We start from the raw sequence: 14,047 nt of genomic DNA, 5'->3' as shown, positions 1-14,047 counted from the left end.
GTACTTATGCTCAACATTAGAAAGAGTAATAAAATACGATTTCTGTCACTTACCCTCTCCTGACATCTACAAATAAACTTATTGTTAGCGTTTAAACAGCCATAATGGGATGAAGATGCTCAAAACCCACATCTCTCCTCAGCAACACTGCCCCCTACAGTAACATAGCTGCACCTACCACATGGCTTTCTGCAGTCAAGGGGATCACAGGGTACACTCAGAACAAAGAGGAGAAACAGCTTCATAGTCTTTATCAACTTGAAAAGACTTTTAGGACACGATGGGGGAAAGACTGAGGAGAAGGTTTTGGGGTTTTAACCTCAGCTTCCTTCCTCAAGTCTGAATAAAGAAAGCCACACATTACAGTAACAGAGTTGCTTTTAACAAATTCCCCAAACAGAAAACCAGCCGTGACAGTACTTCTGCAAACTTCTGAATTCACTTCTGCTGCTCACCCCTGAAGTCTCTGGTCTGGGCTTAGGATGTTAAAAATTTTTAGACATATAAGATTTGGTGTGTGTGTTGAGGGGTGTTGGTGTAGGTCAGAGGACTTGGGAGTCCGTTCTCTCCTTCCACCACGTAGCTCCCAAGGATCGGAGGCAGGTGCTTTTGTCCCTTGAGACACCGCACTAGGAGAACAAAACGTGGTGTGAATACGGATGATGGGATGGACTAGTCAAAAAGCAAAACACACGCCACACCGAAGAAGGAAAAACATAATGTTTGCTCAGAGTCGCTGCCAGTCAGCAGGGTGTTAAAGGAAAACCTGGGACTGACTGGCCGGTCACCACAGACTCTGCCGACACTGGGGCCAGGTGGCCTTCTGAGATCTGTCTGCCTCATCAGTCTTGGCAGAAAGCTTAAGCAGAGTGGAGGTCTAGTTATGCTACATCTATCATTCTCGGGGAAAGAAAGAGCAGCTGGGATTCTCACGGGATTTGCTGTGGCTGCAAAAGTCAGTTCTGAGCTCATGACCTCATGTGAAGAGTCTGTCAGACTGTGGTTTAGGTGCGGGAAAGCTGTCCCACGGGGACACGGCAGCCAAGAATCCCACGCATCCTCTCCCACAGCGAGTCACACTCGTGAAGCACTCAAGTTTCTCATCTAATTTCTGAAATGATCTGCCAACTTAAAAGTCTCCATGCCCAGTGTTGGGAGGTAGCTCAAAGTGCTTGCCACATAAGCATGAGAACCCGAGTTCGGATCCTCAGCAACTGTGTAAAACGCTAGGATACAGGAGGGTCTCTGGGGCTTGCTGGCCAGTGAGTCTAGCCTAACTGGTGAGCTCCGCGTTCCACGACAGAGACCCTGTCTCAAAAACTAAGGTGGGCAGTGATGAAAGAACACACCTTTCTCTGACTCTGAACATGCACACACATAAACATATGCAAATTCAATGCATTGGCTCCTTAACATCGCATCTTCTTTTGCACGAAAGTCACACGGATAGTAACAATCTTCTCCAGGCTCTGTAAAACTAGGGTCCATTTTCTGCTTCTTTCACAGTAGAATTCGTCCCAAACCTGCCATGCAGGTCACCGTGGCCAGGCTGAAGGCCACACACGAGCACAAACACATGGAAAAACATTGGTACCATGGGACTAGCATGATCTTTATTCCTGTTCTGGGAAGAACAGAGGTTACCCACCCACTCTGTACCCTCAGAGGGCCAAAAAGCATTTTCTGAAAAAGGAACCTACTGGTCCACATGGAAATTCAGGCAGCTTGTCCCAGGGGCAGAACTCACATGACATCAGCCTGGCTAAGGTGTCTTCCTTATCTCAGAAGGAAGTCTTAACCACATACCCCTCTTCCTTTTCTTTTTATGGCTCACAGCATAGCTCTGGTTTTCTGTGTAGGACAGGATCCCTTCCTCATACTCCCATGCCATTCAGCAAGCAAGTTCTTGTTTGCCTCCAAGTAAAAAAGAACAAATTCTCCACTTGACAACGTGGCCCTTTTATTTGAACTGAAAGGGTGCCAATACAAAGTGCGAACACCTCTTTGGTAATGTATTGAATATAAGGAACATAAAATGGAATTTGGCTGTTGGCAACAGTCAGAAAATGAAATAAATATGTACACTGCTTTGTATCTCAGAAGCCCAGTGCAGCAGCTCATTAGGGAAGGGTGTCTGGGCACTGCCCACTGCCTGGCCAGGGATGCTGTAACATCAACATGGAGATCTGGAGACATCTTGGTTTGAATGACAGAAATTACTATGAATCACAGCCAGTTTTCTTCACAGGATCAGAGAACAAAGACCCTTGACACCTGTCTCATCACCCCGTGCACTTGTATGCCTTGGTACAAGACACCCCAGAGCTCATGTGAAATACCAGCTACCCAGGACAGGCTCTCCTGCTACTTCTATCTATGCCTGAGCAACTACACGGCTGTCAGGTCTCACATGGCACGGGTCTGTCTCCTACTTCACGGAAGTCTATTCTGAGATCTCATCACCAAGCTCAACTTAATATTACACAAATGCCCATGCATGCTGGACCACTTGCTTCTGAATATCATTAGCAACAGGAGGGAAAGGCAACATGGTGAATCCACGCTGAACGCGCCCATGATGGGATGCCGTCTTTGCTCAGCAGCCTTACACATGTGGCTCTGCCTATCTCTAGGAAGCTAATCATGTCAGCATAAGGATCACACATAGATTGTACCAAAACGGCCTTATTGCTCAACACAAGCCAGAGGCTAAGAGGAGCCTTCTCAAACGGGCACTGACTAGTCTTATGTCCTTGAGGTCTTCCTCCCTAGACCTTGGGCAGGTGACCCTCTTGATGTACGTACATGGCTGGCACACAGTGCTGGGCACGTCAGTGTTTGTTCAGGGGAGAGACCTCAGAACCTTGTGAGAATAGAATGGAATATTTTGTTCAATTAAAAACAAGAGACTATGAGGTATAATAGTTGCTTTCCACTGAATTAAAAAAAACATATTTTGCATAGTGGAGATAATTTTTCTAACATCTAAAATGGGAAAATTTTATAAAACATCATGCAATAAGAAAATGAGGTATAGGGATTTTTTTTTCCTTTAAAGCATTCATACAACGTGATCTCAGGCATTCCGGCTCTGCCTGCTTGTCACCTATGGAAAGGGTGAGAAGTGAATCAACTCTCCCTCCACGATGGTCAGGAACCATGGCAGGCAGTGGCTGTAGACCATCCCGCCGATGCAAAGGGTTGTTCCGGTCACTGGATGTGGCACGGGACCAAAGGATTTCACATTCGGTTTCCAGCAAGGCAGTATTTACACACGTTCCAAGTGGACACAAGATCATTTCTAAATGTGGCATAATAGTGTGATGCCAGGCCTGGGTCGAAGGGCTGGCACGGTCCCAAGATGCAGGATTGTATTGGTATTGTGGTCAGACGTTGAAGAGCCCTGGAGGAGGGGGTGAAGATAGCAGACAAGAGGGAGTGGCAGGAGGAAGCCCTAGAGTTCCTGCTTTCCTATTTATTAAACTACAATTGAAATGCCACTACATTTCCCCTTTTTGCCTTAAAAAAATAAAAGTTTCTGCTTAAATGAAGCCCGTCAAAATGTCAAAGGCCCCCTGCCTCATTTAAACAGAAGTGGCATCCTCAGACAGAAGCGATTTAGGAACCTACATGTCTTAACTGTGCGATTTAATAGTAGCACCAATTATTTTTTTTCATTTAAAAATAATTAAATAAAAACCTGAGAAGTCTAACATGAAGTGAGGACCGGAGCCACTCCTGCACCCAACTCCTGCCTACTCAATTTCCTTCTGCAAACACAGCGCGGGCTGCTTCAGGGGTGACACAGTGGGGGTCCTGAAAGATCTGGGGTTCCAACTTGTCCTGTGGTCCGCGGCTCCCCACGTTGCCATCTAAGCTCACAAGGACTCTGTGGACCAGCATGGAGGTGCTCAGCTCACGACCACTACGGTTTCTCGTCTGCGGTGTTTCCTAGGCAGACGGGACAGCAAGCACCTTCCAGTTTCACAGGCTCTGGGCAGGCTGCAGGCGGGCAAGCTTCCACAAAGCAGGTGACCTGACCATTCTGAAGGAAGGAGAAATAGCCTTGTCACTCTTGGCTCTTCTCCTGGACATAATCCACATGACCCCAGCCCCAGTAGGGTGCCCCATGCTTCTCACCCTCACCCCCTACCAAGAGTCTCTGTGCTTGGCTCCCCTCTCCTGCAATTGAGATTGAAGACAACACTTGGAGTTTTTCAGCTACAAATACATCCCTGGGTTGGGGGGGGGGATCCCATTGCAAACCTCCTTTTCCCATTGCTTTCTAGTCCTACACTGTGGGGTCCAGGATCAAAGGACTGAGCTGTCCCACCCCCAATCTCCCACTTCATCCAGCCAGGAGAAATGCTCATCTCTGCAAAGAGTCCTCCCTCCCCTGCTTAGTCTTCACTAGCCAGGGAGCCCAGGGGTGCTTGGAGTACCCTGCACTGTTCTGGCAAAAGGATGAACCCTGTCTCTGGCTCAATAAGAGGGGATCTGGATTGGCCCTCATACCTGTTGTCCTGCCTTCTTGCTCTGTTCTAAGTGTTCTCCTGCCAGGGCTGCAGGGGAACCTCTGTTCATAACCAAGGGGAGTCCTGGCCTCCATGTCACCTCGTTCCCCCTTAGCATTCTCTGTAACTAATATCCCAGGCCAGACCAGGACAGAGACAGTGAGGATAAGGGGGTGAATAGAACAGCCAGCTCTGGGAGGAAGGGTCATGAGCTGTGGAGTTTTCAGGTTCCCAGGTGTGTGTATGTTTCCCATACACCATTAGAAGCTGGGTTGGTTCACCCAAATGCCCTCAGGTGCTCTCTCCAGTTTCTGAGGGGAAAACCGGGCTAGGGATCAGGGCCAGCAGGACCTCACTCTGATACCTGGACCACCCTTTTTCCAGGTGTCATGGGCATGAACACAGAACAGACCCCATACTCACTTTGCACTCACAAACTGTGCACGTGTCTTTTTTCCACTTCGAGTTGTTGCTGTGGGATTCGCCACCATCATCCACACACTCTGTGGTGCTGAGCCGAGACTCCAGGCTGGTTATCTGCGGCAAGGCACAGAGCAGGTTATCAGAGTGAGCCTCAACAGCCATGCTGAGCTGAGGAGAGGCTTCCTACTTTACAACAAGGGATAGGAGCCACAGCATTTTAAATCAGTCTACTCCTCGTGTGCATTTCAACCCCAGCCTCTCCTACTTCCCCATCCTACCTACTAAGCATGTGGTCCCCAGTTCACACAGAAGCAGAACACAGAACCTTGTGCAACTCTGTGCTCTCGGTACTAAGATCGCCCTGCTGTCTTGGTATTAGGATGACTCTACTCCCAACGGTCTAAATGCCATTTAGAATTTAGTTAGCCAAAGAGCTGTCCGCAATAAGATGTGCTTCAGCATTTCCAAACAAAACAAAGCAAACTTCTCTGTAGGAATAATGCACTAGCATAACTTACATTTTAGTTAACCCTCGACATTCCTACTTGAGACCATGAAGAAAACTAAAGGATGGCCCAGCATCCTTAGGAAGTGGAGAGTAACCTGGGCATCAGTGGCTGACTCTGAGTTAGCTCAAAGCTCAGATAAGCCTAGGACAAAGGTGACCATGATGTGGAAGGCTATCAGCATTGATGAGCCACAGGCAGCCGCACAGGTCGTGCAGAGACGACAGGCAAGTGATGGAGGAGTGTCTATGTGTTACTTTCATTACTAATAAAGAAAACTGCCTTGGCCCTTTAAGAGAACAGAAAATTAGGTAGGCGGAGTAGACAGAACAGAATTGTGGGAACAAGGAAGCAGAGTTGGGGAGACGCTTCAGGCATTCGCCATAGTGAGTCTCCATGCTGCTCCTCTCCGAGATGGACGCAGGTTAAGATCTCTCCTGGTAAGCCACACCTCGTGGTGCTACCCAGATTACTAAATATGGGTTAAAGGAAGATGTGAGAATTAACCAATAAGAGGCTGAAACTATGGGCCAGGCAGTGTTTTAAAAGAATACAGTTTCCGTGTAATTATTTCGGGTGTAAAGCTAGCCGGCAGCCGGGTGGCAGGACTCAGCCCCGCCGCTTCACACTACAGATTGGCGCTCCAACGTGGTGACTAAATCCACGTAAAAACCTGTAAAAGCTTTAAATAAAGGAGAGAGAGTGTTTAACACAGCTTTTTGCTGTTTGCCTGGACGTACTATAGAGAGATTTCCTGTTTCGGCAATAGCAACAGAGAAAAAGCTGAGTCATTTTAAAACGCGGCTTCCTTGTGCTGTGCTGCCAGTGCAAACTCTGGCTTTAAAGCATTTCAATGGCTTTTATGGACTAGATGTTTGTGTGCCTGCTTGGGATCGGAAAGAAAGTGCTCTGAGATGATGCCAATGGCTCACTGCTCCCCACCTGCACCTGGGCAGATGGCGGAATCAGGCTTAGGCGAGCGGGAGAGCATGGCGGATTCCTGCCGCCATAGAGATGTTTTCAGACTGCGCGGTGCTCTGCGTGTCAGATTTGGCTGTAACTTGGATGAAAAGAGTTTCTGTGCTGCACGCTCAGTCTCAGAATTAAAGTGCTGAGTGTGGCTCCTACCTGGAGGCCCCAGAGCTAGCAGAAAATGGTATATCCTCCATTTTGAAATTGGAGAGAGGTGGAGCCAACATCTAGAACAGCCCAGCGGCTCTGCAGCTCAGAGGTGCAACCAATTCAGAGTCACAAGCGGCTCCGCCATGTTGGACTGGGCGGGGCAAGCACACGGTACCTGTTTTTGACCTAGGAATGTCACAGCTTAGATTCTTAAGTGCATAGCGATTTAAAAGCACAAAACAAAAGTGCTTCTGGATAGTAAAAAAATTACAGATTCACAATAGGACAGATTCAGACATCTGAATGTACGTAGGCTTGAGAGAGAGAAGAAAAAATATAAAAAATAAAGTTAATGCCTTAAAAAAGGGTAAAGTCTTTAAAGAGACAGAGTACAGACTGTTATAGATTAAAAGAAGTAAAGTGATAGAGTAAAAATAAGCCACGTAAAAATGGAAAATTCACAGAGAGTCTGGATTATGTATTTTATTGTGTTTTCTTTGAAATTTTTGACTGTAAAGGAGCTAAATACAGAGAGACATTTCATTATATGGGCTGCCAGGCTAGACCAGAATGGACATCTTAACGGTATGACTTCAGGATTTGGATCTAAGAACATGATGCTTTGGAAAAGAGTTTCTTCTTTTGTTTTCACAGAGGACGAGACTCTGTGGATTGCTTCTATCCCAATATGGTATGATAGACCACGCCCTCCTGAAAGGTTGCTGTGAACACCCTCAAAAAATTACTTCGCTCAACTGCCGACTGGGATGAACCTAGCAGACAGGTTATACCATGAAAGACCTAAATAACAGCGCCCCCATTCAGCAGGAAGCAGTTTGGAGAGAAAAAACTGCGCCCATTTTCCCAAATATTGCTTATAAATGTTCTTTTACATTTAAAGGGGGAGATGATATAGATATGAATTTGCATTGGTATAGATTTTAAGGTCAATTTTGTTATATGTATATGTATTTCTGATCTTGATTAAGCTATTGTGATTGCAGTTCATTTTAAAAATTGTAATGTATAATTAGGAAATATAGGTTGTTAATGGATAATCATTGATAATAGTTAAGCTTATAGTCATGTTATTAGATTTTCTAGATATGTAGAGACATATTTCAGTTAGATAGACATTCTTCATATCTTTCAAAGACTGCAGAATATGGCATTTAATGTTTTAATAACTTAGGGTTTTTCATGACAATGAGACACGTCTGCTCCTGGCAGCACCAATCTACTTCAAGAGGAAGATGGGCATCGAAGAGGCTACTTATGGAGTTTGTTAGCCATTTGGGCAAGAAACTGCTCTTGCCTGGACTGTTGCATAGACTGGACACAAAGAACCTGCAGAGAGAGGACTGCTGAACTTGCCTAAAGGTGAGATGGTCTTTCGGGGTTCCTGATTCATGAAAGAGTCTGCGAGACGTTCTGCAGGACACAGCAGAAAGTGACTGAACTGTCTTTGGAATTTCCTGCTTCATGAAAAAGTCTGCTGGACACTATGGGCCTGAAGCCCGAAGATGGATGCCCCAACGGTACAGAGGAACTTTGGGTGACTTTCCAGGCAGCGAGTTGTCTCTGTCATTTCTAGAGTTTTATAAGTTACTTATTTCTTGTTTACTTAGGTAGCATTATATCCTTCTGGGGTCTTTGATGGAGTTGAAGAATAAATAGATAGTTATAGATTTCCTTAGTTATGATAAAAGATAAAATAGATTTAAATATTGTAACTGTAATACTTGCTTGATAACTGTTTTGTTATATGTAATTTTGCTATGTTAAAGTTGAAGCCTTTCTTTTTTGTTTAAACAGAAAAAGGGGAAATGATGGAGGAGTGTCTATGTGTTACTTTCATTACTAATAAAGAAAACTGCCTTGGCCCTTTAAGAGAACAGAAAATTAGGTAGGCGGAGTAGACAGAACAGAATTGTGGGAACAAGGAAGCAGAGTTGGGGAGACGCTTCAGGCATTCGCCATAGTGAGTCTCCATGCTGCTCCTCTCCGAGATGGACGCAGGTTAAGATCTCTCCTGGTAAGCCACACCTCGTGGTGCTACCCAGATTACTAAATATGGGTTAAAGGAAGATGTGAGAATTAACCAATAAGAGGCTGAAACTATGGGCCAGGCAGTGTTTTAAAAGAATACAGTTTCCGTGTAATTATTTCGGGTGTAAAGCTAGCCGGCAGCCGGGTGGCGGGACTCAGCCCCGCCGCTTCACACTACAGGCAAGCACCAAAATTTCCCCAGTTGTCTGTACAAAGGACATTCTGTATTACCAGGTCTGCTGGCTCCTTGACCAAGAGATCCTGCCCCGGTGACTTTAGGGAGAATGATGATACCACAGACACTAAGTCTCTGTGGTCTACCCAGACCAACCATGGGTCTGAAGGACACCTGTTCCCATCAGTATCCTGAGGGTTCCTTGGGTTGGTCTCAGCTTCTCCACCAAAGCCCGGAGTCCCCAGCAACACTCACTCTGGTGCTTTAGAACAACAACAACAACAAAAGGCTGGGTGCTGGAATGCACAGAGATAGAGCCCTATGTCTGTAGGGCCAGGATCAAGAAAAGGCAGCTGTCACAGAAATGGCTCTGTATCACCTGAGCAGTCTTGGGATAGGAACAGAGCCAGACCCAGGAATCCCACAAAGGAGGCACCAATCAATGTCAGACCCCCTCCTGGACACACTCCACACCACCAGGACATTCCTCTGGCCCACAACCTAGGTACACGCACTTACGCTCTTTACTGGCAAGCGAACAGACCTCCTTCGTCTAGCCTGAGGTCCCAGACACCACTCTCTTTGAAACAAGGCCTTCGGTAATTGGACACAGAGCCGTGGAGAAGAACAAAGATCCTTACACATAGGAGTGGAATTTACCAGGTCTGTAGTGTGTAGCCCTGGCACCCTGCCATGTAGCCTTGGTGAGTCTGCCATCACTGACCAGGCTCCCAGCACCGTCTCTTCCAAACTCTCTCTGAAGAAATGGCTTACCAGCAGAATTCAAGTCTGTCTTCTCCTACCCCTCTCCATCTGGCTATGCCTGAGTTTGCTGGGACTTTGTATCCATTCCAGTTGTATCCTCTCAGCCATATTTCCTGGGAGGGTGCCCCACATTTAGAGACATTGACTGCCCACTACCAAGGCCCCGGGTGTGGTGGCCAGGCTTAGGAGGTATGGTTGAAAGAACATAACTGGGGATGGAGTTTGAGGTCTCAAAGCCCTGCACCATTACTAGTTTCCTCTCTGATTCATGCTTTTGTTTAAGATGTGAGTCCTCAGCTTCCTACCCCTGTTGCCTTCACCCACAACCGTGGTCTCTAACTTTCTGAAACTGTACACACAAAGAAACTCTTCTATAAGCTGTTGTGGTCATGGTGTTTAATCACAACAATTAAAAAAAAAAAATAAGGACCTAACACACTAATCCACAGAGAAACATGAGGACATGAATCCTATGCAGCCCAGTAAGGAGCAGGTCAGAGAAAAGCAAGCTACACAAGCGACCAGTCCCTAGCAGGTGAGAGCAAAGTCAGCATTTACACGATCACCCAGAAATGCAAGGCCCCTGGGAAGCCCTGGGCCGAAGGTGGGCCAGAGGTGGGCCGGTGAAAGGTTCAAGCTGGTGAAGACGGCAGCGGCTCAGGCCAGCCTTACCTGCTTTCTGAGGTCTGTGATGACCGTCTGCATTTCCAGAATAAGTGTCTTTAAATCATTGGTTCCCGGTCCTTCCAAGGGGTTATGGGTGGCTGACGTGGCATTACCAAGATGTTTGCCATATTTCACACTAAGGGGTAAGGAGAAGATTCAGAGTCAGTGCGCAGGCCTAAGCTAACATTCCAAAATGCATTCAGCCCTCTGCAGGGTGCCTGGCCTAGCGCACTGCAGCTCTGCACTGTCAGGCAGGACACGGGACTTGTCTTCCTGTACTTTGGGACACCTCTGCCTCAGCCAACCCAGGCTACGCTGAGCTCAGAAACAACAGCTGATGTGGGAGGGTCTTCTGTTTTAATAAAGAAACTGCCTTGGCCAGCCCTTAGGTGGGTGGAGTAGACAGAACAGGAAGAAGGAAGTGAGGTAGATGGCTCAGTCAGAGCCACGCCTCTCCTAAGTGAGATAAATCGCCATGCCTCGAAGACACTCCCACATCAAACAGCCTAAGCCTGTTGCGGAGACCCACAACGGCCAGGACACCTTCCAGATACCACCAAAACTCACTTTAGTGCCTTCTGGCGCCTTGCTCTCTTGGTGGGCTTATCCTCCTCATAGCTGAATTCTAGGGATCGTCTGCCACGGAAATGGTAGGAGAAGGCATTGAACTGCCCCCTGGTCCTGCAGTCTGGTGAAAAAGCAGAAAGGGGCAATCAGTAACAGAGGATTCTAATCAGAATAAATTTACATCTTGTCAAGTAGTAGCTATTTTTAATCACGCATTATCTCCCCTCCCCCTTCAATTAGGACATATGTTATGCCAGGCAGTGCCTAAAAGCACTCATTGGGCTAATAGTGGGTCTGTTGGGCCTCTGTGGAATCGGATCCAGCACTTAATCCTGCTAAGAGCTGTAGTAAGTCTCCCTGAGGGCAAACCACCCTGCACCCTAGCTGACCACTGTACCCTCCTGCATCCCACACAGGGAGATTTTGGGTACTCTCCTATCACGGTCTAAGTCTGCTTCATCCTCCTGCCCTTGCCAAATGGTACCCTGCCCCTGAGACCTCATGATCAGCCCAAATCAGTCTGCAACAAGTCCAGGTAATTTCCAAGCCCTTCCCTGCCCTGCGGGAGGACTCATCCCAAGCTCCAGAGGTGGGGAGGAACCCTATTCTCTCTCACCTAAGCCCCGCCTTCATTATTCATTAAAGTCACCCATCTTTACACTTATCTTAAGTCTCCTTTCTCCCCTAAGAATAGCCTGGTCCAGAAGAAAACAAAGCCCAAAGGCAGTCTTTTCCAAATTCTAGGTCCTGTGACCCTCCTGACGCGGACATCCTACACCACTAAGACAAAGGAGTATTAATTAAGCAGAGGTCATGTGACTGCGTGCCTCTGGATGAGAGTATCTAGATCCTGATGTCCATGACTGAAAATTGAAGGAAGTGTGCCAGCTGAATCAAGCCATCGCTTCTGACCACGGAACAGTTCCTAAGTGACCTGGAACCTGTTATCACACGTCATTATCTGACCCTAGTTAAGCTGGGAGGGTTAAATTCGCCCTGTCCATCAATCGGAGTGGAAAATGCGGCTTCTCAGATGGCTCCAAGGACATAAACCAGATCCACAGCAGCTTAGCCTTGCACGGCCGTGTCTACTCCCTGTACTCTCCCGTCTTCGCAGGAACCTCTTTCTCCAAGCTTTCCTGAAAACCGAAGCCAGGCCAGACAAGGCTGAATATTCCAGAAGAGGGCAAGGATGATTCTCCATCACAAAGCCTTACCCTAGATCATTTGAGAACAACAAAGCAGGGTGGGCCTCATGGGAATGGGCTGTGCCCAGTGGCTCTGACCTGAAAACAACACGTGCATTCTGGGAATCCAGGGCCACCGCATTTGCCACAATGTTCCAACTCTCCGTCAGGCACACAGCAGAGCGAGGCTGCACTTCTCTGCCTGCCCTGCATCAGTTGCATGCACCTTGGCACTAGTGCAACCCCATACCCGCTGCTGCTGCTGCTGCTGCTGCTATGAAAGCCACGTTCACAAGGCAAATGTACCAAATCATAGCAACGCCTGGAAAGTTCTGTGTATACAGGAGACTTGTGCTCCAAACCTGAACCTTCTCTGGAACCCCCATCCTGCCTAGGAGTGGTTCTCCACCCGGGGCCTTGCACAATAGGAGGAAGAGTTTGTTGCAAAGGAGGAGAATATTTAGATTCTAACTAAAACCACATGTTTGTAACCCTGCCCACACTATCTAGGCAAACCACAGTACCTAGGCAAACATTTTAAATAAGTAACTTGAATCACTGTCACTGGCCATGGGACAAACTATGACCTCTGATCCCTGCTATGGTGCACCAGGAAGGACACAGTCATTCGTGACTCCAGTTATGTTCCAATGGTGCGCTTAGCCTTCATGAAAAGGTCAGCCAAACCCACATGGAGGGAAACCAACCAAAAGGACCAGAGACAGACAGACTCTTATTGGATACAGAAATCTTGGAACATTCAGGTAAAATTAAGTAAGGTGGAACCTGTCATGAACTAACATCATCGGGAACATAGTAGAATTCAAACAGAATCCAAAAATTAGGTAAGGATTTTATTTATGCTAAATTCCCAATTCCAATTATACCTAAGTAAATAATTTGGGAGCATGGTAACAAAAAACCTGCAGCTTCCTGGGCTCATTTAGAAAAAAAAAAAAAAACTGTGTGCTTAGGGAGATGGTTCAGTAAATAAAGCACTTGCTGAGCAAGCAGAAAGAGTGGAGTGGGAATCCCTAGAGAAAGCTGGCCAGCTAGATAAGCTGAATTGCCAAGCTCTGGGCTCAGCAAAAATCCCAAGACACTAGATGTCAATCTCTAGCCTCTACATGCCAACTGCACCCATACACATGTGTGCCTGCACACATGCAAACATACACAGACTATGCAAGCACACACACATCCAAAAAAAAATGTTAATAGAACCAACATTTTTCCCCTGTGGGATTTAGAAATGGATTTGAGCTCAAATAGAAACCAGTAAATTTAGTATCTTGAAGCTCTTCTGGGGTTAGATCAAGCCTGCTATTGTAAGAGGCCCAGTATTGGGAAGAACCGACGTCAGCAAGAACTTGGGGCACTGAGCACCTGGGACAATGGAATAGAATGGGGGCAGAGGCCAAGATAAGGCCTGCCTCAGAGACAGCCTCTTCTGGGACTGAGACTATACATACATATGCAAAGGAGTGAAGGCTGGCTCCACTCTGCAGCAGGAGGGGACCTGGTCATGGTATCAGAAAAGAGAGGCTCTGTATCTGAAAAATAAAAATTGGCCCTGCACAGCATTTTCAAGACAACAGGTTCCTACAGACAGAACGAAATCCTCTGCCATCCTTGCAGGAAAGTATTTAAACTGGAAAAACCTGAGAGAGTTTAAAAGAAGCAAAAGCGATTCAAGTTCCCACACTATGATCACAAGAACAGCAGTCATTGAGGACCAGGTATGCAGCAGAAAACACAATGTCCTTTATGTGAATTCTTAATAACGCTCTCTCTCTCTCTCTCTCTAGATCGATAGATAGATAGATAGATAGATAGATAGATAGATAGATAGATAGATAGATAGACAGACAGATAGATACATACAAACATACATACATACATACATACATACATACATACATACATACATACATACGGGTGTGCGGGAGAGGCAGATTGGACAAATCGAACAGTCACACACATTCACATACAGAGACAGCCTCACCCTCACCCACCCTCACAATACATACTCTTAGGATGTTAAAAGCAGCGTCAAAAGTCAACCTAATTTCA

The 14,047-nt window shown here is 46.7% G+C and overlaps 1 protein-coding gene across 2 annotated transcripts in view; it reads right to left on the bottom strand.

The window, feature by feature from the left end:
- Positions 1-1,938: 1,938 nt before the first annotated feature.
- Pxdn (peroxidasin) overlaps positions 1,939-14,047 on the bottom strand; it is a 78,639-nt gene continuing 66,530 nt past the window's right edge. For both annotated transcript variants that reach the window (XM_038320473.1, XM_038320474.1), the window contains 4 exons: positions 10,788-10,908; positions 10,227-10,356; positions 4,938-5,051; positions 1,939-4,045 (listed from right to left, as the gene is read on the bottom strand). In XM_038320473.1, the coding sequence (XP_038176401.1) occupies positions 3,926-4,045; positions 4,938-5,051; positions 10,227-10,356; positions 10,788-10,908 (485 nt within the window). In that variant the 3' untranslated portion in view covers positions 1,939-3,925. The remainder of the gene's footprint in view (positions 4,046-4,937; positions 5,052-10,226; positions 10,357-10,787; positions 10,909-14,047) is intronic.

Source organism: Arvicola amphibius, chromosome 2 (assembly GCF_903992535.2).
Source record: "Arvicola amphibius chromosome 2, mArvAmp1.2, whole genome shotgun sequence".
NCBI lineage: Eukaryota > Metazoa > Chordata > Mammalia > Rodentia > Cricetidae > Arvicola > Arvicola amphibius.
This window is presented reverse-complemented; position numbering and strand designations above follow the sequence as displayed.